Source organism: Oncorhynchus mykiss, chromosome 10 (assembly GCF_057628025.1).
Source record: "Oncorhynchus mykiss isolate SJ-2025 chromosome 10, ASM5762802v1, whole genome shotgun sequence".
NCBI lineage: Eukaryota > Metazoa > Chordata > Actinopteri > Salmoniformes > Salmonidae > Oncorhynchus > Oncorhynchus mykiss.
In genome coordinates, this window is record NC_143031.1 from 38,035,596 (window position 1) to 38,061,927 (window position 26,332).

Below are 26,332 nucleotides of genomic sequence, written 5' to 3' on the forward strand. Positions count from 1 at the left end.
TTGCCACAAAGTTGGAAGCACATAAAAATCTAGTATGTCATTGTATGCTGTAGCATTAAGATTTCCCTTCACTGGAACTGAGGGGCGGAGCCCGAACCATGAGATACAGCCCCAGACTATTACTCCTCCTCCACCAAACTGTACAGTTGGCACTATGCATTGGGGCAGGTAGCGTTCTCCTGGCATCCGCCAAACCCAGATTTGTACTTATACAAATTATGTAATACTATCTGCTATTGTTGGGTTCACAGCTTTCTTTAGTTTAGTTTGATGAGTTTAATATATTGTGAACTTGGATTTTGTGTGACACAAAAGTTACTCTCAAAAAAAGGTAAAGTACAGTATAACTAAGGTTGGATTTTGTTTAATGAACTCATACATTTAAAAAATGTACAGGAAAAGCAAAATACAACAGGTACTTTTTGTTCAGATACCAACACTTAAAATAGTTTAAAAGGATCAATGGAATTAAACTCAATATAAATTGATCTGAGGATATGTGCAAAGCAACAGGTTATATAAGGTGCATACAGGGAACCGCTTGATGTAACATAATAACAATGTGTCAAACACAGGTCTTCAAAAACAGCCATGCACAGAAATAGAGGAAAAACAAACATACAAAGGTTGCTATTTCACCACAACGCCAACTACACAAGGAATTAAACAATCAAAACAAATCCGTAGATAAACTCAGCAAAAAAAAAGAAAAGTCCCTTTTTCAGGACCCTGTCCTTCAAAGATAGTTTGTAAAAGTCCAAATAATTTCACAGATCTTCATTGTAAAGGGTTTAAAACACTTTCCCATGCTTGTTCAATAAACCATAAACAATTAATGAACATGCACCTGTGGAACGGTCATTAAGACACTAACAGCTTACAGACGGTAGGCAATTAAGGTCACAATTATGAAAACTGAGGACACTAAAGAGGCCTTTCTACTGACTCTGAAAAAAACAAAATAAAGATGTCCAGGTACCTGCTCATCTGTGTGAACCTGCCTTAGGCATGCTGCAAGGAGGCATGAGGACTGCAGATGTGGCTAGGGCAATAAATTGCAATGTCCGTACTGTGAGATGCCTAAGACAGCACTACAGGGAGACAGGACGGACAGCTGATCGTCCTCGTAGAGGCAGACCACATGTAACAACACCTGCACAGGATTGGTACATCCAAACATCACACCTACGGGACAGGTACAGGATGGCAACAACAACAACTGCCTGAGTTACACAAGGAACGCACAATCCCTCCATCAGTGCTCAGACTGTTCGCAATGGGCTGAGAGAGGCTGGACCGAGGGCTTGTAGGCCTGTTGTAAGGCAGGTCCTCACCAGACATCACCGGCAACAACGTCGATGGACCAGACAGGACTGACAAAATAGTGCTCTTCACTGACGAGTCGCAGTTTTGTCTCACCAGGGGTGATGGTTGGATTTGTGTTTATCGTCGAAGAAATGAGCGTTACACCGAGGCCTGTACTCTGGAGCGGGATCGATTTGGAGATGGAGGGTCCATCATGGTCTGGGGCGGTGTGTCACAGCATCATCGGATTGAGCTTGTTGTCATTGCAGGCAATCTCAACGCTGTGCGTTACTGGGAAGACATCCTCCTCCCTCATGTGGTACCCTTCCTGCAGGCTCATCTTGACATGACCCTCCAGCATGACAATGCCACCAGCCATACTGCTCGTTCTGTGCATGATTTCCTGCAAGACAGGAATGTCAGTGTTCTGCCATGGCCAGCGAAGAGCCCGGATCTCAATCCCATTGAACACGTCTGAGACCTGTTGGATCAGAGGGTGAGGAATAGGGCCATTCCCCCCAGAAATGTCCAGGAACTTGCAGGTGCCTTGGTGGAAGAGTGGGGTAACATCTCACAGCAACAACTGGCAAATCTGGTGCAGTCCATGAGTAGGAGATGCACTGCAGTACTTAGTATCTGGTGTGGCCACCAGCTGCATTGACTTACTTTTGATTTTGACCCCCCCTTTGTTCAGGGACACATTATTCCATTTCTGTTAGTCACATGTCTGTGGAACTTGTTCAGTTTATGTCTCAGTTGTTGAATCTTGTTATATTCATACAAATATTTACACGTTGCTGAAAATAAACGCAGTTGACAGTGAGAGGACATTTCTTTTTTTGCTGAGTTTACATATAGCATGCTGAATTTCAAAGGTCATCAAACAATTTCAAAAAAGAGTAATACAAAATGTCTTAAAAATGAGAAGCCACACTTCCACAACTATTGAAGGTTGTTTTTGTATTTTTTGTGTGGGTGATTAATGCTGTTTGTTTTTGATGGGCCAAATCCTAACTTGAGAACTGTGTGCGTAAATCAAATGATCAAATGACTTATCTTTCAAGTTAGGATTGGGCCTGCTGGGAGCTACATTAATTACATGACATCTTCAGGCTCTCGCTTTCTTCTCTTTGCGTCCTGTGCCTTCTGATGACGCATCTGCCTTCCTTTTGTGAGCCTTAGAATAAAAAATGACATTAGAATCAAATCAATTGCATGTCTATGTGTGAATGTTACAATGTATGTATGAAATATTAATATTCTAACACTTGAGTATTGATCCATTTGTCATGGTAACATGGTTCAGAATCCTCAAGATGGTCAGCCAATACACCTGTTGGATTTTGGACATTAAAATGGTTCAAATCTGTATATTATTCTTTTGAAATGGTAAGATCAATTACCGTCTGGCTTTTTGGTGTCTTTTTCTTCTTTTCAGCACGCTCCTTTTCCTCAATCTCCATATTTTCTTTTTCGATGAGGGAGATGAGAGTGTTACAACGTCGCTGGAGTTCCTGGGGGAACAAGAGACAGCTGTTAGCAGAGAACAAGAAAACAATAGTACAATGTATGTCTGCTGTTCCTCTCTGTTAGCCAGTCTGTTTGTAGCAACAACAAAAATATATATTCATTCAATATGCTCTTGTGTGGTTATTACAGTTTTTGTTCGTAATATTGACATTTCAATAACCAAAACAGTTCATGTAACATACCACTTTGTCAAAAGCACAAAGGAATGAAAAATAACCCCAGAGAGGTAAGTGTCTCTGTATTCAAGTGACGCATGAAACTGAATCTATAGGAGTCGTTCGTCCCATGAATTCTCATCCATCTCAACTTGTAAAGGAGGAACACATATATTCCGCCATACCTACTATAAATGTCAGGCAAGCAAACAAGATGATCTTCTGAATTCACTACAAATGTACTATTTTCTATAATAAAAGTAATAAAACAGGTTTTTATGATGGGTCCAGAGAAAGCAAAGAAGTAGGACACTAAGACACTGTAACTGGGTTTATTGACTATCCCAGAGGCAGTCCAGGTGTCATATCAAATACCTGTCCCCATGTTTGCTCAAAGAACCCTTCTAACAGCTATAACATAGTCAAACTGTTCAGGGTGTACTGTACCATGGCAGTTCGGGACTTGATGAACCAGTCAAATCTGAACTGTGGAGCGTTCCGGACACACTGTCGGAGTTCCTCATAAACATTCTCCTTGTCAAAGCCCATCTTGTGAAGCATACAAATCAGGAACCTGTCCTCCTCCTCTGTGTAGTTCTTCCCTTTATTGGTGCCATACTGAATCCTCAACTGGTGGAAAGGGGCCTTGTATCTCGCAACCTGAAATGAATCAAGACAACATTTCCATTTGGTCAATTTGAAAATAAGAATTCATCTTGGAGCATACTCAAAATAAAAGGTTGCTAGTATCACATTCAAATAAGTAATTTCCACAGTATATACAAGGGAAATATGTTTTAGAGAGGCAATCATTTCATTTTAAAGATCAATACAAAAATACTTAATATCAGCCACTATCCAACACACTTGAGCACTTATTTAGAAAATCTATGTAAAGTAGTTGACCTTAGCATCCAGTGCCTTCTTAATGCTGATCCTCCTCTGGATGCGGGCCTCACCACGCTCCATCTGGGCCATGATCTTCTCAATATCCTGGAGTTCATTGCACCGCTCCCAGAAAATGGCTTGAAAATAAAACAAGAGTATGAAAAGACTAGTGTGGAGCATATAAAATGATAATAAGCTGTAATAACCATGGTTATTTGAAACAGATAAAAGAATAGGTCTCTAGTAAACAACTGTAATGGAATGATGATCATGATGATGATGAGGACCTCCGGTATCTTACCAGAATATTCAATGACTTCTTCAGGGTTTTTCCCCTCGACTTCCCGAGCGATGTTGTCGATGTCATCACGGCCATATTTCTCATTGGCTTTAATGAACTGATTGAAATCTCGCTTGTTCCAACTTGTGAACCCCTGCGAAATAACATTCACCACAAACACAGCACTTGTTAGATACAAGCTTTAGCATGTACAATAATGTGGCACCTTTTGTGACAAACACTATAGGGATCTTAGACAGTTGTGTCTAGCCTAGCGCCCTCCAGTACCTGTGTAAGAAGCTTCTCCTTCTCCTCAGTCTCCTCAGGACTGAGGGGCCCTGCCTCGTCGATCTTCCTCTGCTCCTCCTTCTGCACCTGAGCAGAGTTAGAAATGTCAGGGCTCCTGGGCACCTGCAGCAGCACAGTGGAGAGGACGGACACAGCTCATATTAGATAAACCTCTGATGAGACAAAACACTGAATGGCTCTGTCTCTCGCTATTAAGCTGGGCGAGAGACCCCTAAGGCTGGGTGAAGCGATAGACAGGCCTGTTGGGGAACCAGGCTAACTGGGCAGAACTGAGCAGATGTACCCTGGGATCAGGTGGCATAGGGGGAATGTGTGTGTATTTGTGTTCTGTGGTTCTGGCACCATGGAGGAGTAAAAGCTCCAATCTGTCTCAGTTCAGCAGTCTGCCTTGGCAGCGAGTGCCTTGGCACAGTTAAGCACTTGGGATGCTGCTCACAAATGTCAGAGTTGAGACACACTTCTATGGGCTCTATTCACCATCCCACAACTAATATGTTGGCTCTGTGAAAGCCCAAGCCAACAGATTTCAAAATATTGTTTTTAAATATTCAACTTTGTAAATTGTTTCAGTAAAGTAGAACCAGCAAGAAGGGACATTCAAGTCACAATACCATGTGCAGGAAACAAGAATACATGAGTATAAATGGCTAGGCTTAACGCTACCTGTCAACATGGGCACACTTTATTTATCCATCAGACGACTTAACTACAGCCGTCTTACCTTGTAGCCTATAGTATTCCTGTAGAAAAGGATCTCCATCTCTAGCAGCTCAAACAGGCGAGGGGGAAAGAACTGGAAGTCCTGGATGTTGGGCTGTTTGGGGGGACGTGGGGCCTGAAATATATTCATCATTATTAATCATGTTCTGGTGAGCAAGATTAACATATGTACCTCTTCATCATTCTGACTTCTTGACCATCATTATTTGGAAGAAGTGGGAAACAAGAGGAATGATTAGAATTCCAAAGCTACAGGTAATATACCAAAGTTACCGGAATCTTCTATAATTTTGGTAATGAACAGGTAATCTATGGCAATTTAGGTCATTTATACTTTAATAACTAATTTGTATTATTAATATATAGTATTAATTTATTGTATCTGTGTCCATATTGCCCATGAGTTTCTAGTGGACAGACCATATGGTTAAAGAGAAAATAGCCTAATTATCATAAAAAGTATATAATCAACAAAGGCATTCTTTTCAATTAACTCTGCAATTCTTCCAAGTATTGACTTTTTTTTCACAACTGCCACCAGTTTGGAAGTTACCAAAGTTTGAATGTTACCAAATTTCTGGTAGTTTATTTTGCAACCCTACGAATGATTGACTAGCAACTCTTCCATGAACACCAGGACCACGGTTACTATAGTTTTGTGATTTAATGTTGGTTTTATTTCTATTCGTTTTTAGATTTTTATATGACCATTTTGAGAGGTGGTTGATCGGTTTCTCAAGCCTGATGACAGTGGTCCACAGACAGAGAATATTCTCTCCACCAACGCTTGGGATGCAGGGGCAGAAACCAGATCCGGTGCCACAGGGTACAGCTTTGGATAAACAGCCATCCTTGCCTGCCAGAACTGGAGAGGTGACTCTAAACATGCCCCCCTTCACCTCTTCCAGGCATTTCCTCAGCTCACACGGGGCACTTAATGCCCTGCCAGGTTGACTCTTGGGACAGTGAACTCAGACACAATCCTCGATGCAAGAAAGCTATATTTATGAAGCACTGTGGTCGAGATGCTTGTTGGATTTATCTTGCTGGTATCTTCTTGGGGTACTCCTGCCCCATGGCTGTACTCTCTGATTTGCTGAAGTACAAAAGACTCTGCTTCCCTCATCAGTGGCTCCGTCTGTTGAGCGAAGTGACAGAGAGACACTTGGGTCCATCAAGCAAGCTGCTGCAGGGGATGGATCGAAATTGGCTGCCAGAAGACTCAGTATGCATGCGAAGTGCTCACACTGACTTCAGGAGGACCTGTGCCAACTGTTTTGCAATAGTAATTGACTGCAAGTGTGCCTCAAGGTTGAGAAAGCACGGCACCACATCAGACTACGACTGGCTGTCAGTTTGAAGTTGGTCGGTGTAGATTGTGAACGGCTGCAGCAATTTCACAAGCCGTTCTAGCTTGGCCCAGACATACTCAATGCGCGCCTTTGGATTTCTTCCCTGTTAGCTAATGATAGTGATGCACAAGCTAGGCCTATTTGAAACATCGGCATCTACTAGCAGCATTTACCCTCCAGATTCAGAAGCCAGAAAACCCCATTAGAAGCTTGAAAACCTTGTCCAAGAAAAAAAATGAACTAAAGATAATTTGATGGTTTTTCCTTTAAGTTAATTTTGTAGTCAAATATAATAGTTTTAGTATAGTTTTAGTTTTTCAAACGTTTTTCAGAAATGTTTTATTTAACTAAATTGTTTTTCCAATTTTGTTTTTATTTTAGTTTCAGTTTTCGTTTAGTATAATAACCCTGATTGGGACAGCACTTGAATAAGCATGTCATTTATAAGCAGGGATGCAAAGCCAGGCAGTTGGCGGTTTCTGTGTCAGTTTGTGAGTGGGTGTTACCTTGGGGGCTCGAGGTTCACTGACACGCAGGGCCTCTCTGAAGTAGGCATCCACCGCATAGTTGGCTTTCCTCTCTCTTTTAGGAGGCTCAATCCATTCCATCATACTCAGCTACAAAAAAAGACCAGTCCATCCCTCACAAGGTGAACCAACTCAGCATACGGTACATGATGCACACCACATTTCATGGTTACGGTGGTTTCATAAAGTGTATTTCATAAGCACCTATGAATAGTATACTCTGTATGCCATCTTTACCTCCATCACACAGTAGTCACAAAGTTCAATATCTAAGATGAAATTCAACCTGAGGCACAAGGGACTTAGCTAATCAAAGTACAGTACCATATCAAGCTGCTCAGTTGGTTGAGCATGGCACTTGCAATGCCAGGGTTGTGGGTATGATTCCCACAGGGGACCAGAGCAAAAAAGAATGCACTCACTACTGTAAGTCGCTCTTGAATAAGAGAGTCTACTAAATGACTAAAATGTCAATGCAAAATGCTCTTTGATGCTATTAACCTTGAGTCATGACAAAACATGTAGTAATTTAATACCTTTTGCTTCTCTCTGTAGTCCTCCCCTTCAAAGTTGTAGAGGCTGGTCTCTGCTCCTCCGGTGTCCACAGTGAAGTTCCTGAGGGAGCTTTCTCCCAGAGACTCCATGCGCTCGTTCATCTCAGCTGTCTAGGATAAGTCAAAAGGCAGTGGTGTAAAGTACTTAAGTAAAAATACTTTAAAGTACTTCTAAAGTATTTTTTGGGGGGGTCTGTACTTTACTATTTATATGTTTGACTACTTTTGCTTTTACTCCACTACATTCCTAAAGAAAATAATGTACTTTTTTCATACATTTCAAATGCTTAGCAAGACAGGAAAATGGTCCAATTCACACACTTATCAAGAGAACATCCCTACTACCTCTGTTCTGGCGGACTCACTAAACACATGCTTTGTTTGTAAATTATGTCTGAGTGTTGGAGCGTGCCCCTGGATATCCGTAAAATAAAATAAAACAAGAAAATCGTGCTGTCTGGTTTTCTTAATATAATTATAAAATTATGTATACTTCTACTTTTGATACTGAAGTACATTTTCGCAATTAATTTACTTTAGACGCTTAAGTATATTTAAAACCAAATACTTTTAGACTTTTACCCAATAAGTATTTTACTGGGTGACTTTCACTTTTATTTGAGTCATTTTCTATTAAGGTATCTTTACTTTTGCTCAAGTATGACAATTGTGAACAGGTGAGCACAGAAAACCAAGCAGCCAGTCTGTCAACCAAACACTGTATACTGATCCTTCACATGGTCCTCACTCACCTTCTTTGCCCCCCTTTCTAAGATGGTGTTGATGTCTTCGTCCGTGAGCTCATTGTCTTTGGAGGCGAAGACGTGAGTGGCCCCATGCCTGATCATCTGCAGCATCTCATCTTTCCCCAGCTTGTTGGACTGCTCCATCAGCCTCCCTGGAAAGTTGAAAAGATGTGAGAAGTAGTTGGGGTGTGGGACTGAATGTACAAGACCCTGCAGCAGGCACTTACATCCATGTCTCAGGGTCTAGATCATTCTATAAAGTACTAAAGTATATGTATGCATGCATCTACAGCATATATGTGTGGTCTAATTTTGTCTCAAGCCTAACCAAGGTCTGTCTTGCCTGTCCCAATAACAAATCCAAGTCTGATTTACTGTCTGCTGAGTCAGACCATAAAAAAAAACAATAAAAAAAAACAGTTAAGGACACATTTAAGGGATTTGAACATGGAATTAGAATACTAGAATGGACATGAACCTTCTTATATATGGTCCAAAGGTCAGCCATGTTGGTCAGGGAGTTAGTCAACCACAGTTTGTCAGTGCTGTGATAAAATATTGTGAAAAACAATGAATGTGAAGAAAGTATCTGCACTGTGTGTTAATTAACTAGCTAGCCAGGCAGTTTTAGAGGAATCACCTGCCAATATGCCAACATTCCATTCAAACAATGCAGTCAATCCACAGCCATACACAGGCTCAGATCAGTTCATAATAACAATAATTCATTTAATTTGTAAAGCTCTTTTCTCACACCCAAGGCACGAAATAGGACTTGGATGAGTTACAATATCAGTACTTGCTGCATTTCTATCATATAATAGCACTCAGCTTTCCAAGAAAACAAAACATGAGACAGTTATGGACTGTTTACATATATTTTAGATGCTGTTTATCCAGAAAATGTGTATAAAACGCCATACTGTAATTATAATATGACAATATTTTATGTTGACTATAATTCCGTTACATCATTTCTGATACATCACATGCCTTACTTTTATTTTCCTGTGTTAAGTAAAAGCAGGAAATGCATCACCTACATTATGCCTCTACTGCCATTCATTCCAATTAGACTGGTTTTGGATTTCTTCCTGACTAAGCTGGCTGCAAATTTCACCCCATTATGGAACTTTGAGGGTTTATGACATAACCCCTCTAGTAATTTCAGATGATCTACATGGATTTGAAAGCCATGGAATGACAAACCACGAAGTTGCAAATTAAAACCATGCTGAATACCTTGTTGTATAACAATGGAGTCTAGCCTCAACTTCATCTCAGCTCTCTCTACAATCCTCTCTTCGACTGTATTATCAGTGATGAGGCGGAACACACGCACTGGTTTCTTCTGACCAATTCTATGAGCCCTGTCCTAGAGAGGCAAAAACAAACACACTGATTGCCTCAGTGTATGGAGGTGTCTATTTCTTTGAAACAAGGCACTTTTTAAAAGTAAAAGACAAGGTACAAGCCAGTGTTATGAACTAACATTACTAGTATTTTTGTATGCATGACATAGTATTTATTAGTCACTTATGTGTGAAATTCTAACTAATAATTACTAAGTCATATTTACTTTAATTTAATAATACTGACTAATAATTACTTTTCCAAATGCTTAATATACAGTGCTTTCAAAAAGTTCAGACCCCTTCCTTTTTCCACATTTGTTATGTTATAGCCTTATTGTAAAATTGATGTAAAAAAACTAAAATCCCTCATCAATCAACACACAATACCCCATAATGACAAAGTGAAAACATGTGATATTTTGGAAAATGTATTTAAAAAAACAGAAATACCTTATTTACATAAGTATTCAGACCCTTTGCTATGAGACTCGAAATTGAGCTCAGGTGTTTCCATTAATCCTCCTTGAGCTGTTTTTACAACTTAATTGGAGTCCACCTGTGGTAAATTCAATTGATTGGACATGATTTGGAAAGGCACACACCAGTCTATATAAGGTCCCACAGTTGTCAGAGCAAAAACAAGCGATGAGGTTAAAGGAATTGTCCGTAGATCTCCGAGACAGGATTGTGTCGAAGCACAGGTGTGGGGAAGGTTACCAAAACATTTCTGCAGCATTGAAGGTCCCCAAGAACACAGTGGCCTCCATCATTCTTAAATTGAAGAAGTTTGGAACCACCAAAACTCTTCCTAGAGCTGGCCGCCCGGCCAAACTGAGCAATCGGGGGAGAAGGGCCTTGGTCAGGGAGGTGACCAAGAACCCAATGGTCACTCTGACAGAGCTCCAGAGTTCCTCTGTAGAAATGGGAACCTTCCAGAAGGACAACCATCTATGCAGCACTCCACCAATCAGGCCTTTATGGTAGAGTGAGCAGACGGAAGCCATTCCTCAGTAAAAGGCACATCACAGCCTGCTTGGAGTTTGCCAAAAGGCAACCAAAGGACTCACAGAACATGAGAAACAAAGATTCTCTGGTCTGATGAAACCAAAATTGAACTCTTTGGCCTGAATGCCAAGCGTCACATCTGGAGGAAACCTGGCACCATCCCTACGGTGGAGCATGGTGGTGGCAGCATCATGCTGTGGGGATGTTTTTCAGTGGCAGGGACTAGGAGACTAGTCAGGATCGAGGGAAAGATAAACTAAGCAAACTAGAGATATCCTTGATGAAAACCTGCTTCAGTGCACTCATGACCTTAGCCCCAATCTAAGGTTCACCTTCCAACAGTACAATGACCCTAAGCACACATCCAAGACAAAGCAGGAGTGGCTACGGGACAAAGCTCTGAATGTCCTTTAGTTGGCTAGCCAGAGCCCGGACTTGAACCCGATCGAACATCTCTGGAGAGACCTGAAAATAGCTGTGCAGTGAAGCTACCCATTCAACATGACAGAGCTTGAGAAGATCTGCAGAGAAAAATGGGAGCAACTCCCCAAATATAAGTGTAGCAAGCCTGTAGCATCATACCCAAGAAGACTCAAGGCTGTAATCGCTGCCAAAGGTGCTTCAACAAAGTACTGAGTAAAGGGTCTGAATACTAATGTAAATGTCATATTTAAGTTATATTCTTAATACAGTTCTAAAAAAATTCTAAACCTGTTTTTGCTTTGATATTATGGGGTATTGTGTAGATTGATTATAAAAAAGGCTTGAACGTAACAAAATGTGGAAGAAGTGAAGGGGTGTGAATACACACTGCTCAAAAAAATAAAGGGAACACTAAAATAACACATCCTAGATCTGAATGAAATAAATATTCTTATTAAATACTTTTTTCTTTACATAGTTGAATGTGCTGACAACAAAATCACACAAAAAATATCAATGGAAATCAAATTTATCAACCCATGGAGGTCTGGATTTGGAGTCACACTCAAAATTAAAGTGGAAAACTACACTACAGGCTGATCCAACTTTGATGTAATGTCCTTAAAACAAGTCAAAATGAGGCTCAGTAGTGTGTGTGGCCTCCACGTGCCTGTATGACCTCCCTACAACGCCTGGGCATGCTCCTGATGAGGTGGCGGATGGTCTCCTGAGGGTGGACAAAAGCATCCGCCAACTCCTGGACAGTCTGTGGTGCAACGTGGCGTTGGTGGATGGAGCGAGACATGATGTTCCAGATGTGCTCAATTGGATTCAGGTCTGGGAAACGGGCGGGCCAGTCCATAGCATCAATGCCTTCCTCTTGCAGGAACTGCTGACACACTCCAGCCACATGAGGTCTAGCATTGTCTTGCATTAGGAGGAACCAACCGCACCAGCATATGGTCTCACAAGGGGCCTGAGGATCTCATCTCGGTACCTAATGGCAGTCAGGCTACCTCTGGCGAGCACATGGAGGGCTGTGCGGCCCCCCAAAGAAATGCCACCCCACACCATGACTGACCCACCGCCAAACCGGTCATGTTGGAGGATGTTGCAGGCAGCAGAACGTTCTCCACGGCGTCTCCAGACTGTCACGTCTGTCACATGTGCTGAGTGTGAACCCGCTTTCATCTGTGAAGAGCACAGGGCGCCAGTGGCGAATTTGCCAATCTTGGTGTTCTCTGGCAAATGCCAAACGTCCTGCACGGTGTTGGGCTGTAAGCACTGTGGACGTCGGGACCTCATACCACCCTCATGGAGTCTGTTTCTGACCGTTTGAGCAGACACATGCACATTTGTGGCCTGCTGGAGGTCATTTTGCAGGGCTCTGGCAGTGCTCCTTCTTGCACAAAGGCGCAGGTAGCGGTCCTGCTGCTGGGTTGTTGCCCTCCTACGGCCTCCTCCACGTCTCCTGATGTACTGGCCTGTCTCCTGGTAGCGCCTCCATGCTCTGGACACTACGCTGACAGACACAGCAAACCTTCTTGCCACAGCTCGCATTGATGTGCCATCCTGGATGAGCTGCACTACCTGAGCCACTTGTGTGGGTTGTAGAATCCGTCTCATGCTACCACTAGAGTGAAAGCACCGCCAGCATTCAAAAGTGACCAAAACATCAGCCAGGAAGCATAGGAACTGAGAAGTGGTCTGTGGTTATCACCTGCAGAACCACTCCTTTATTGGGGGTGTCTTGCTAATTGCCTATAATTTCCACCTGTTGTCTATTCCATTAGCACAACAGCATGTGAAATGTATTGTCAATCAGTGTTGCTTCCTAAGTGGACAGTTTGATTTCACAGAAGTGTGATTGACTTGGAGTTACATTGTGTTGTTTAAGTGTTCCCTTTATTTTTTTGAGCAGTCTATATAGAAGTACGTTTCCAAGGAAGCCACAACTGAAATGTTTCTCACCATTGCTTGCAGATCCACTTGAGGGTTCCAGTCGGAGTCATACAGGATGACGACGTCTGCAGTTGCCAAGTTAATGCCCAGACCTCCAGCTCTGGTGCTCAACATGAAAATGAACTTGCTGCTGTTGTCAGCATTGTAGGCCTCTATGGCTTCCTTGAAACATGGCCATAAAGCTAATGCATTAGTTAGACACACTAAGATATCAGTTTTGTTTCATGTAGTTAAAGTAATTACACTTTACACAAATTTTACAAGCACAGTCAGTACGAGCACAATAGGCAAAGTACAGTGTTTTGAAGGAAAGATACTACAAAAACACGACCATGGTAGGTTTGATTGAACTGTTCCAATACAGCTCCTTATGGTTTCCATGGGAGCCTGTGATTGTGGTCAATGAGGCCTCATCAGCTGAAGTCATGCCCCGTACCTGTCTGGCTTCGTGTGGAGTGTTCCCATCTAGACGGCAGTACTCATAACCTCTCCACATGCAGTAGTCCTCAAGAATGTCAAGGACCCTGGTCATCTGGCTGAAGATGAGGACTCTAGACCCTGGCAACCAATGAGACAAAACAGTAAAGGGAACAGAACAGCATACAATATCAGGTCACATAGCTCTAGTTCAAATGCAGCAAGGTTTGATTAATTCTAAATGAGCATGACTAATTTGATTGTCAAATGAATGTCTCATCATGAAAGCTTCATGAAAAAAAATGAAATTCTACATGTGAATCCTGATATCCTTCAACAAAATGCAAACCTTTGAGCCTGCATCCTATGAGGTTGTCCTTACCCTTTTAACCTCTACGAGATGGGTGTCTGATTTGTCATCCTGAGGGTCCCAGAGATAAAATGTAACATCGTTTTGTTTGATAAAATAATTTTTTATGTTCAAATGTAGTAACTGGGGTCTACAGTTTGACCCCACTGCTGTCTCTGGCTCCACACTCACCTCACCACCTAGATGTGAAAGTTTGTGTATAAGCTAATGATTCATCATGTATGACATTCCTGAGAGTGTGTAAACTTTAATTCGTTTTTTTTACCATAGCATTTTTGAATGTTCTCTATAGTTATGTACTTGAAAATCTATCAATTGACCAATTCAGCACATTTGGGCAAACTCCTGGCAGACCTGATACAAAATATTGTGCAGTAATGTAATTCACTGGCTCAGTCTGACTTTGCACACACACTGCTGTCATCTGGTGGCCAACATCTAAATTACACCTAGACTCCTATCCTTTCAAATAGTATCAAGAATATGCATATCCTTGCTTCAGGTCCAGAGCTACAGGCAGTTAGATTTGGGTGTCATTTTAGGCGAAAATTGAAAAAAAGAGTACATTCCTTAAGAGGTTTTAAAGGACCATTATGTACTTCAATCTATCAGAGTTTGTATATACAACCTATTGCATAGTCTGTTACAACTGAAAATGTACAGTAACAACCACAGATCAAAGCTCTGAGATAAAGACATCACATTTACATGAATAATGTATTTTTTGTTTAACCCCCCTTATTATCTGTTGGGATAAACTACAGTAAAAGTATTTAATGATCAGAGAGAATGTAGCACCTTGCTCCTGGACTTTGGGCAGCAGTTTGTCCAGGGCCACCATTTTGCCGCTGTTGGTTACAAGGTGAGTGTCGGTGGTGTAGGGGGGTCCAGGCTCGGCCCCATCAAACAGGTATGGGTGGTTGCAGCACTTCCGCAGCTGCATCAGGATGTTCAAGAGACGCATCTTGTCAGTTTTTCCAGAAGAATTGAGGATGTCAATGTCCTTCATCAGAATCCGTGTGTACCTAACAAAATTAGAACAAAACATTGTTTCATTTGAAATATTTTTTTCTTGAATTTCTTGGTAGAAACATTGAACCAACAAAAGCTATGGCCAACACTGGAAAGTACTAAGTATTTGAAGCAAACACATACCATTCTCGCTGCATCTTACTCAGTCCGAGGTAAATCTTCACCTCTTTTTTGGGAGGCAGGTTTTTCTCCACTTCAGCTTTAATGCGACGCAGAAGGAAAGGCCTCAGCACCTAAACAAGGCAAAAGCTTTAATTCATCTATTTTTACCCATGTATTACAAGTATTTCTTTACATACACTGAGTGTACAAAACATTAAGGACACCTGCTCTTTCCATGACATACACAGTCCGTGTAGATGAAGGGGAGGAGACAGGTTAAGGAAGGATTTTTAAGCCTTGAGACATGGATTGTTTATGTGTGCCATTCAGAGGGTGAATGGGCAAGACAAAATATTTAAGTGCCTTTGAACAGGGCATGGTAGTAGGTACCAAGTGTACCATTTGTGTCAAGAACTGCAACGTTGCTGGGTTTTTCACACTCAACAGTTTCCCATGTGTATCAAGAATGGTCCAACACCCAAAGGACATCCAGCCAACTTGACACAACTATGGGAAGCATTGGAGTCAACATGAGCTAGCATCCCTGTGGAATGCTTTCTTGTAGAGTCCTTGCCCTGACAAATTGAGGCTGTTCTGAGGGCAAAAGGGGGTGCCACTCAATAGTAGAAAGGTGTTCTTAATGTTTTGTACACTCAGTGTATTTCATTTTAAAAATGTGTTTTATTTAACCTTTATTTAACTAGGCAAGTCAGTTAAGAACAAATTCTTATTTACAATAATGGCCTACCCCGGCCAAACCCGGACGACGTTGGGACAATTGTGCGCCGCCCTATGGGACTCCCAATCACAGCCGGATGTGATACAGCCTGGAATCAAACCAGGGACTGTAGTGACGCCTCTTGCACTAAGATGCAGTGCCTTAGACCGCTGTGCCACTCGGGATGTATTATGTATACTAAAAATAAATATAGATAAGAAGGAATCTGCAGTGAACTCTGAACGTAATGCAGGTGTGAAACACAGCTTACCGCATGCAGACGCTCCACCAGCTTCTGGTCCCCCAGACAGTTGTTGGTGTCAAACCAAGAATCAAAGTCCTGAGAATTAAAGAAAAATGTTCATTTTGTTTTTAACACATAGATTTTCCGTGAAAGTGCAAAAGTTATTTTAGAGGGGGAAAAAAAGGTAAAGATGATTCTGCTTTGGCTTCGGTTGTAGAGAGGATTGTGTTAGAGAAAAGGACAGGATACATATGATCAGCTACTGCCTCTGGGGGTGACTGGGGGGAGGGATCCCAGACAAATTGGGAGGAACTGACAATAGAACAGAGCAGTGCCTGAGGGGGGAAGCCTATGCTCGGGGCTACCTTTCCCTCTGACACATCATGGAAAGACAAGAAGCATGTCAGGTGAGGCTGAGGAGCTCAGTGATTGACTGAAGCGAATTGAAACTTGGTGATATAAATGGAACAACAAAAAACATTAAGATACTGCTGGAGGGTCTTTTGATACAAAACAACAAAAGAATGCAGTTCCTTTTGTCTGGAGCGAAATATGAATTTCTTTCTTCCTCGATTTGGTATTCCAGTCACATTAATCTAAAGGAGAGGAATATCACTACAAGAGGAATACATGGAGAGAACAAACAGAGGCAGGACTCACATTGGCAGAGTTGAAGACATCAGGCAGCAGGAAGTTGAGGAGTGACCACAGCTCATGGAGGTTGTTCTGCAGAGGTGTTCCAGTCAGGAGGAGACGGTTGGTGGTTTTGAACTCACGGACAATCTCTGAGAGCTGACAACACAGGATTCATGTAAAGGTTACATAAAAATGATTGTGTATAGGCCAAACTTCATTCATTGAAAAGTAGAAAAAGAAACGTGTTTTATCCCTAAATTATTTTAATTTGAGTTCATACCTTAGACTTCTCATTTTTTATCCTATGAGCTTCGTCAATGACAAGGTATCTCCAGTTGAACTTCTTGAAGACAGATTTCTCTCTGATGACCATCTCATAGGATGTGACGCAAACATCCCATTCCCCTGGCATCATGACATCACGGATGAAAGCCGCCTGGTGAATAAGGAGAACATTTGTCAAAGGAGTCATTAGTGGTCTTGGTTACCTACCCGCCTGAAAATGAGTTATGAAAAGGGATGTTTAATCAGTGTCAATCAAGAGAAGAAAACAGGACATACTCTTGCATCCTTGTCCCCGATGAGACAGACTGCCTTAAGGGTTGGTACCCAGCGTTTGAACTCATTCATCCAGTTGTGTAGCGTTGATTTGGGAACCAGAACCATGTGGGGGCCTGGAATGTTCCTGTAATGCTTCAGGTATCCCAGCAATGCAATGGTTTGGAGGGTCTTCCCCAAGCCCTGTGGTCAATAAACAAATAAATAAACAACCTGTCTTACATACAGCGCATAAGATTGACTCACAACTAGTAGCACTTACCAGACACTTAAGGGCCATCCACACCAAGGACAATAACAATAAAACATTTTTTTTAACGTTCTTATAATTCAAGTGAACAGCAGCGTCCACACTACAACAATAACTATAAAAACAGTGGAAAACAATAGCTATCGTTGGGATAACTTTGTGTGATTTTATCCCTGTCTCCCCAACAGTACAACGTCAAAAAACAATCCAAAAAACTTTCTATTAAAGCGTTCTAGGTTAGCAAGGAATAGCCGCTCAGAGGGGAGAGGCAGAGTGTGCAGTGAGCTTTTCTGAATAAATGGGCATGTAAGCATATTGGTATCCACATAAATTATAGGACGGCTTCGAAGACTAATGATCCACGACAGATAGCGCATCTCAATGTCAGAAGAAGCCATTTTTTTCCTATGTACATCATATAGAAAAGTATGTGGACACCCCTTCAAATTAGTGGATTCGGCTATTTCAGCCACACCAGTTGCTGACAGGTGTATAAAATTGACCACACAGAAATGCAATCTCCATAGACAAACATTGGCAGTAGAATGGCCTTACTGAAGAGCTCAGTGACTCTCAACGTCACACCGTCATAGGATGCTACCTTTCCAACAAGTCAGTTCCAACAAGCTGCCCCGGTCAACTGTAAGAGCTGTTATTGTGAAGTGGAAACGTTTAGCAGCAACAACTGCTCAGTCGTGAAGTGGTGGGGCACACAAGCGCAGAGAACGGGACAACCGAGTGCTGAAGCACGTAGCGCGTAAAAATCGTCTGTCGTCGGTTGCAACACTCACTACCAAGTTCCAAACTGCCTCTGGAAGCAACATCAGTCAGCACAAGAGCTGTTCGTTGGGAGCTTCATGAAATGGGTTTCCATCGCCGAGCAGCCTAAGATCACCATGTGCAATGCCAAGTGTCGGCTGGAGAGGTGTAAAGCTCGCCGCCATTGGACTCGGGAGCAATGGAAGCTCATTCTCTGGAGTGATGAAGTACGCTTCACCATCTGGCAGTCCGTCGAACGAATTTGGGTTTGGCGGATGCCAGGAGAACGCTACCTGCCCCAATGCGTAGTGCCACTGTAAAATTTGGTGGAGGAGGAATAATGGTCTTGGGATGTTTTTCATGGTTCGGGCTAGGCCCCTTAGTTCCAGTGAAGGGAAACCTTAACGCTACAGCATACAATTACATTTTAAATGTTTCTGTGCCTCCAACTTTGTGGCAACAGTTTGGGAAGCCCCTTTCCTATTTCAGCATGACAATGCCCCCATGCACAAAGCGAGGTCCATACAGAAATGGTTTGTCAAGATCGGTATAGAATAAATTTACTGGCCTGCACAAAGCCCTGACCTCAACCCCATCGAACACCTTTAGGATGAATTGGAATGCCGACTGCGAGCCTGGTCTAATCGCCCAACATCAGTGCCCAACTTGACTAATGCTCTTGTGGCTGAATGGAAGAAAGTTCCTGCAGCAATGTTCCAGCATCTAGTGGAAAGCCTTCCCAGAAGAGTAGAGGCTGTAGTTTTTTATATAACCTTTATTTAACCAGGTAGGCTAGTTGAGAACAAGTTCTCAACTGCGACCTGGCCAAGATAAAGCAAAAGCAGTGTGACAAAAACAACAACAGAGTTACACCTGGGATAAACAAACGTACAGTCAATAACACAATAGAAAAATCTGTATACAGTCTGTGCAAATGAAGTAAGGCAATAAATAGGTCATAGTAATTACAATTTAGCAATTAACACTGGAGTGAGATGTGCAGATGAGGATGTGCAAGTAGAAATACTGGTGTGCAAAAGAGCATAAAAACAAAAACAAATATGTTATGAGGTAGGTAGTTGATTGGATGGGCTATTTATAGATGGGCTGCAGCTGCAGCGATGGTAAGCTGCTCTGACATTTAATGCTTCAAGTTAGTGAGGGAGATATAAGTCTCCAACTTCAGATATTTTTGCAATTCGTTCCAGTCATTGGCAGCAGAGAACTGGAAGGAAAGGCGGCCAAAGGGGGTGTTGGCTTTGGGGATGCCCAGTGAAATATACCTGCTGGAGCGTGTGCTATGGGTGGGTGTTGCTATGGTGACCAATGAGCTGAGATAAGGCAGAGCTTTACCTAGCAAAGACTTATAGATGAACCTAGAGCCAGTGGGTTTGGCGACGAATATGAAGCGAGAACCAGCCGACGAGAGCATACAGGTCGCAGTGGTAGGTAGTATATGGGGCTTTGGTGACAAAACGGATGGTACTGTGATAGACTTCATCCAATTTGCTGAGTAAAGTGTTGGAGGCTATTTTGTAAATGACATCGCCGAAGTCAATAGTCAGTTTTACCAGGGTATGTTTGGCAACATGAGCGAAGGAGGCTTTGTTGTGAAATAGGAAGCCGATTCTAGATTGCATTTTGGATTGGAGATGCTTAATATGAGTCTGGAAGGAGAGTTTACAGTCTAGCCAGACACCTAGGTATTTATAGTTGTCCACATATTCTAAGTCAGAACCGTCCAGAGTAGTGAGGCGGGAGGGAGCGAGCAGCAATCGGTTGAAGAGCATGCATTTAGTTTTACTTGCATTTAAGATTAGTTGGAGGCCACGGAAAGAGTATTGTACGGCATTGAAGCTCGTTTGGAGGTTTGTTAACACCGTGTCCAAAGAAGGGCCAGATGTATACAGAATGGTACCGTCTGCGTAGAGGTGTATCAAAGAATCACCCGCAGCAAGAGCGACATTATTGATATATACAGAGAAAAGAGTCGGCCCGAGAATTGAACCCTGTGGCACGCCCACAAAGACTGCCAGAGGTCCGGACAAAAGGCCCTCTGATTTGACACATTGAACTCTATCTGAGAAGTAGTTAGCGAATCAGTCGGGCAGTCATTAGAGAAACCAAGGCTGTTGAGTCTGCCGATAAGAATACAGTGATTGACAGAGTCGAAGGCCAGGTCGATGAAGACGGCTGTACAGTACTGTCTTTTATCGATGGCGGTTATGATATCATTTAGGACCATGAGTGTGGCTCAGGTGCACCCGTGACCAGCTCGGAAACCGGATTGCATTGCGGAGAAGGTATGGTGGGATTCGAAATGGTCGGTGAGCTGTTTGTTCACTTGGCTTTCGAAGACTTTAGAAAGGCAGGGCAGGATGAATATAGGTTTGTAACAATTTGGGTCTAGAGTGTCTCCACCTTTGAAGAGGGCTGTGGCGGCCGCTTTCCAATCTTTAGGAATCTCAGACAATACAAAAAAAGAGGTTGAACAGACTAGTAATAGTGGTTGCAACAATGGCGGCGGATAATTTTAGGAAGAGAGGGTCCAGATTGTCTAGCCCAGTTAATTTGTAGGGTTCCAGATTTTTCAGCTCTATCAGAACATCAGCTGTCTGGATTTGGGTGAAGGAGAAGCGGGGGGGGGGGGGGGGGGGGGCTTGGGCCAGCTGCTGTGGGGAGTGCTGAGGAAATTTATTGAAAGTTCCCAGAATTTTGCAACCCTACCGGAGACACAACCCAGTCGTTCAGTCTTTTTGTTCTGTATCTATGGCCACGACCCAGTCGTTCATTCTAAAATGTTCCATTGCCATACTGGCTGGCATCTTTTTATCCCTTGCTTTATCCCAAGAGTAGCTGCATTTGCATTTGTTTAAGCTGTTTTATAGAGTCATTTAGTTGGATACATCCAATGAGCTAATGAGGCGCGATTTCGCCGGGCATAGAAAATGTGCTCTCTAGTCAGGACACTGTTATTCTAGGAGCTAGCCAACAACAGAGCTAACACAATCACTTCAAACTGAAGCTGGAAAGACTGCAAACTTGCTGCACTTCGTTTCGTTTGACCTTTTTTCTATTGACTTTTCTTTGTATATACCGCTATACTTAAAAATGATCAAATGAAATGTTATTTGTCACATGCACTGAATACAACAGGTGTCGGTAGACCTTCAGGTGAAATGCTTACTGACAAGCCCTTAACCAAGAAATAGAGTTAAGAAAATATTTACTTAATAAACTAAAATAAAAAATACAATCAAATAGTAAAACAATAAAATAACAATATCGAGGGGGTACCGGTACCGAGTCAATGTGTGGGGATACAGGTTAGTCGAGGTAATTTGTACATGTACTGTAGATAGGGGTAAAGTGACTATGCATAGATAATTAACAGAGAGTAGCAGCAATATAAAAACAACAAATAGTCGGTGGCCATTTGAATAACTCTTCAGCAGTCTTATGGCTTGGGTGTAGAATCTGTTAAGGAGCCTTTTGGACCTAGACTTCAGTACAGCTTGCTGTGCGGTAGCAGGGAGAACAATCTATGACTAGGGTGGTTGGAGTCTTTGACAATTTGTTGAGCCTTCCTCTGACACTGCCTAGTATATAGGTCCTGGATGGCAGGAAGCTTGGCCCCAGTGATGTTCTGGGCCGTACACACTACCCTCTGTAGCGCCTTACGGTTGGATGCCGAGGAGTTGCCATACCAAGCGGTGATACAACCGATCAGGATGCTCTTGATGGTGCAGCTGTAGAACTTTTTGAGGATCTGGGGACCCATGCCAAATCTTTTCAGTCTCCTCAGAGGGAAAAGGTGTTGTCGTGCCCTCTTCAAGACTGACTTGGTGTGTATGGACAGTGATAGTTTGTGGGTGATGTGGACACCAAGGAACTTGAAACTCTCGATCCGCTCCACTACAGCCTTGTCGATGTGAATGGAGGCATGTTCGGCCCTCCTTTTCCTGTAGTCCACGATCATCTCCTTTGTCTTGCTCACGATGAGAGAGAGGTTGTTGTCCTGGCACCACGCTGCCAGGTCTCTGACCTCCTCCCTATAGGCTGTCTCATCATTGTCGGTGACCAAGCCAACCAATGTTGTGTCGTCAGCAAACTTAATGATGGTGTTGGGAGTCATTATGAAAGCTGACTCATGATTTTGACTGGCTGAGAAATGCTGCCTGCCTGCCTGTCTCGTCTCAACACGCTCATCACTATGGGATTGCTGGAGATCTAATTAGAATTTTTAAACAATGTTGCAAATGTTGGAAAGACAGACAGCAAGGTTTATACAAATCTCCGCTGTTGAAAACAAAATATTAGTCTAAATTGAAATGTGAGATAATGTCTAGATGCTTTTTATAGTGGAGATCAAGTTTATAAATTACCTGGCTGGGCTGATGAGACAGTGGATTGCGCAGTCAGATGAAACAGAGTAAATAGACATTTTAAAGTCATAGATTTAGCCGGTGGTAACTTGTGGAATAGACACTGGCTGGAATGCGGTTTAAACCAATCAGCATTGAGGATTAGACCCACCTGTTGTATAAAGCCTCGTTATTGTAATTTTATTGTATTACTTTTTTTCTTACTTTAGTTTATAAAAAATGTTTGTTGGTTAAGGGCTTGTATGTAAGCATTTCACAGTATTTTATAAATGTTTTATTTAACCTTTACTTAACTAGGAAAGTCAGTTAAGAACAAATTCTTATTTACAATGACGGCCTACCCCAGCCAAACCCTAACCCGGACGACGCTGGGCCAATTTTGTGCCGCCCTATAGGTCTCCCAATCACAGACGGTAATGATACAGCCTGGAATTGAACCAGGGCCTGTAGTGACGCCTCTAGCATTGAGATGCAGTGCCTTAGACCGATGTGCCACTCGGGGGCCCCACAGTAAGGTCTACACTTTTTGTATTCGGCGCATGTGACAAATAAAACGTGATTTAATGTTTGATTTGACACATCTCAACTAGCCTCTCTTCCAGCTGTTACCATGCGCATTCCCAGGAAAAGCTACAGGCTACAAAAGCTATATAAAATTGTATTTTTGCATTTTTTTTTAATAGTACACCTAACAGCCTATTCGAGGACACAAGCAGGCTTGCTCTTGCTAATTGCTGAATGTAAAACAAGTTGAGGAGAAAGAGATTTCTTTAGCTGGTGATAACATTGTTGCATTGCAAATGGTGTACAGAACAAACAGATGAGCACAGCGAAAAAGAAGATTTGACAACTATTAGAAAAATGGAAATCACTTGCAAACCACTAGAGCAATTAGGCAAGCACGACATGAAGATGCACAGGCTAAACAGTGTTTGTTGTTGAATTGCTACATTTAAATTTGTGTTTCTATATTATTAATTACATTGAAGTACTATTTGCAGTAGTCACTATGAAAATGAACACACCATGAAAATAGTGATAAGCCTACAGCGTGCAGTAGGATGCGTTAATCTGTTGATTGACAGGTGTAGCCTAGAGTGTAGAACAGGGGTTGGCAAACTACGGCCCACACAGGCGGGAGGTTTGAGTAAAAATGATGAGCTGGGAAATGATTGTTTTGTGTAAAAAAACGTCACTTGAATGTTTAAAACTAGATAGAAAGTGTGTATTTTATAATGGACCTATATATTTTCAAATAACTGCTCTTTTTCTGGCCCTCCGCTGAATTTCAAAATCCTGATGTGGCCCTAAAGCCAAAAAGTTTGCCCACCCCTGCTGCAGAACAATAAACCTTCCTCTAGTGTGGAGGCTTGCCAACGTTTTATAGTTATGTATAGTTTATCTTTATCATCCTTGGTGTGGATGTCCCTTTACACTTGGATATCAATATATGGCTCTGGCACTTAATGGAGGCAAGTAAACATCAACTATTGTTAATTCTATGTTTAAGTTACAGTCATTATTACCATTTCATCAGCCAAGATTCCATTAATGCCATTTTCATAAAGGGAGATCATCCAGTTGAGACCTCTGATTTGGTAATCTCTCAGCTCTCCATTTTTTACATCTGGAAAAGACAAAAAGTTTTGTCATTAATGGAGGGAAAAAAAATAATCATCAGCAGTTCTCAAATGGGAGCTAATTAGTATTAAAGGTATACACCTGCTAGAATACAACATTTACAGCACCTGCTACAGTTCATTTACATGGAGGCCTGACTATTAAAATTAGCATTTAAAAGCTATATGAAAACATCGTACAGGATGGGGACTCTTCAAAGCGAACCAAGACGTTAGCTGCCTTCCTGCTCTCAGATAACAACTCCTCATCTTCTTCCTGTTCTGTGCGTCGGTGGCGGTTACTGTAAAAACACAGGTGGCGGACAAATAGTATGCTTTGCTACAATGGTAAACAGATTGTATTGTTTATTATTCATGCATTATTCACCAATATAGCTTGTTTATTTACAATAACATAGACCTGACATTTAGAAAATTGTAAATAAAGGCAAGACTCTTAAAACAAGTCAGCAGCCACATACTCTCCAACAGAGAGGAGATTTTGTTTCTCATCCTGTTTAACGCGAGGTCGTCCAGGTTTCACTTTCAGGGGTGAAGTAGGAGACTTCTGAGACGCAGGCTGGATGAAGTGGGCAAAGAGTTCTGTTTGCTTGAGCAGAAACTCAAACCGGTTCGCTCTATCTGTTTTCTATGGTAAAAAGACAGGGGGGGGGGGAATACAGAAATACACCAACAAATTGTTTTTGACTAGTAAGGATATGAGATCAATGTTATGCTTAACTGTAATTGTGCCATTCACATTCTCCCTATACACTGCAGTCTCACTACTACACACTGCAATTCCCCACATTTACCACAGTGGGGAGCCCATTGCAAAAGTTGGAAAAAAATGTTATGTTTTTCTCAAATATCTGGCACAGAATTTAACCAATGCTGTGACTAATCTGTGTCACTCCCTGATGTAATCATTCAACTTGCAATTGCATTTTAAAATCTTAAATTAATCCATAGAGAGTTTGTGACAAAGCAATTTGTCTCACCCTTTTCTCTTCGTATTCTGGATCCACCTCTCCCTCCGCCTTAGGCAAAGCCTTTGGAGGTGGCTTCAGCTGAAATGGGGGGTCTTTTGCCTGAGCACAAACACAGTAGACTACTTTATGACATGCTCACTGAATTGTACATATTTATTTGGCTTATGATTCACTAACATTTAATCAACATAATGTGCAATTTAAAACAAATTTGTATGGCAATTTCAGTTATCTTATACGGGAATGAGCTGTGTATTGTATACCATTTCCTGTGACTTCATTATTCTATTATACGTTTAATCAATACAGATTTATGATTGACGGTCGAGAAAGTTTTCTACATGTGATGCTTGTTGCACAATCAATTATAATACATTTTGAGCACGTTCCCATATTATTTATTATAAAGTGTGCAATAAGTTATGCCTTCAATTGAACCGATGTTAAAGTTCACGCAGTTAGGTACACCTCACCACGCCTGTTCTTCATAAACATAAACATGACATTGTTAGCTACTGTAACCAATTGACAGTCCCCAGAGCGCAACAAGCAGCTAGTGTTGAAAGTAGACAGCTGATTTGCTCTGGGCTGGTCTTGCTGCATGCGACTGTGCGGTGTGCTGCCTGGGCTAAGTGAAACAGACGACAAGCTACAGATACAGTCATTGGGGTTGCTCTGGGACTCCAAGGCTCGTCAGACTGAAATTGGCAGGATTTAAAAGTCTACGGGAATATTGGCTACATTACTCTCAACTGCACGACGACAAACATTGTAGCTAATGTTTTCTGGTCAGCGTTTGACCTGGTGGTATCTAGTTAGCTAGCATCTGTAGAGAGCTATGCAGATGTGCAAGCCTCCTTCCCGCCATGTTCCCCCCCAAATCAACAATACTGCAAACTTCTAGCTAGCTACTAACACTCTATCTCATATTTCTGGAAAAGAAGATGTCTGCTTTCAAATGCTCACCTCTTCATCTTCGGGTAAAGGCTCTCTGGAAGTTGACGGAATCTCTTCATCTGACATTCTGTGGACTTTGTTCTTATCATGAGTTTTTAGACCAGACTGTGTAAGTTATTATACAGCAAATAGGCTTGGTACGTCATTAGATAGAGCATTGTGAACCTAGCGACATTAAGGTC

General features: G+C 42.0%; 1 protein-coding gene across 2 annotated transcripts; it reads right to left on the minus strand.

Annotated features, from left to right (window-relative positions):
- Positions 1 to 348: 348 nt before the first annotated feature.
- On the minus strand, positions 349 to 26,332 carry LOC110533824 (SWI/SNF-related matrix-associated actin-dependent regulator of chromatin subfamily A member 5). Of its 2 annotated transcripts, XM_021618357.3 has the most exons (24): positions 26,160 to 26,332; positions 25,203 to 25,292; positions 24,684 to 24,850; positions 24,403 to 24,503; positions 24,109 to 24,209; positions 17,192 to 17,371; positions 16,911 to 17,066; positions 16,655 to 16,786; positions 16,022 to 16,090; positions 15,054 to 15,163; positions 14,697 to 14,923; positions 13,548 to 13,669; positions 13,121 to 13,273; positions 9,609 to 9,741; positions 8,373 to 8,518; positions 7,603 to 7,731; positions 7,046 to 7,156; positions 5,189 to 5,302; positions 4,447 to 4,569; positions 4,180 to 4,312; positions 3,897 to 4,015; positions 3,438 to 3,650; positions 2,709 to 2,819; positions 349 to 2,482 (listed from the first exon to the last, which is right to left on the minus strand). In XM_021618357.3, the coding sequence occupies exons 1-24, from the start codon at positions 26,214 to 26,216 to the stop codon at positions 2,414 to 2,416; spliced, it is 3,066 nt and encodes a 1,021-aa protein (XP_021474032.1). In that variant the 5' UTR covers positions 26,217 to 26,332; the 3' UTR covers positions 349 to 2,413. The 2 variants fall into 2 exon arrangements, 1 of the variants encoding a protein (XP_021474032.1); XR_016483694.1 differs by lacking the exon at positions 9,609 to 9,741.

Bases quoted from the DNA above. Each gene is read 5' to 3' on its own strand.
- LOC110533824 (XM_021618357.3), bottom strand. From the start codon at position 26,216: ATGTCAGATGAAGAGATTCCGTCAACTTCCAGAGAGCCTTTACCCGAA. The intron at 3,651-3,896 runs GTCAACTACTTT...GATTCATTTCAG, and splicing joins AGAAGGCACTGGATGCTAAG to GTTGCGAGATACAAGGCCCC. The intron at 2,483-2,708 runs GTAATTGATCTT...TTTTATTCTAAG, and splicing joins AGACACCAAAAAGCCAGACG to GCTCACAAAAGGAAGGCAGA.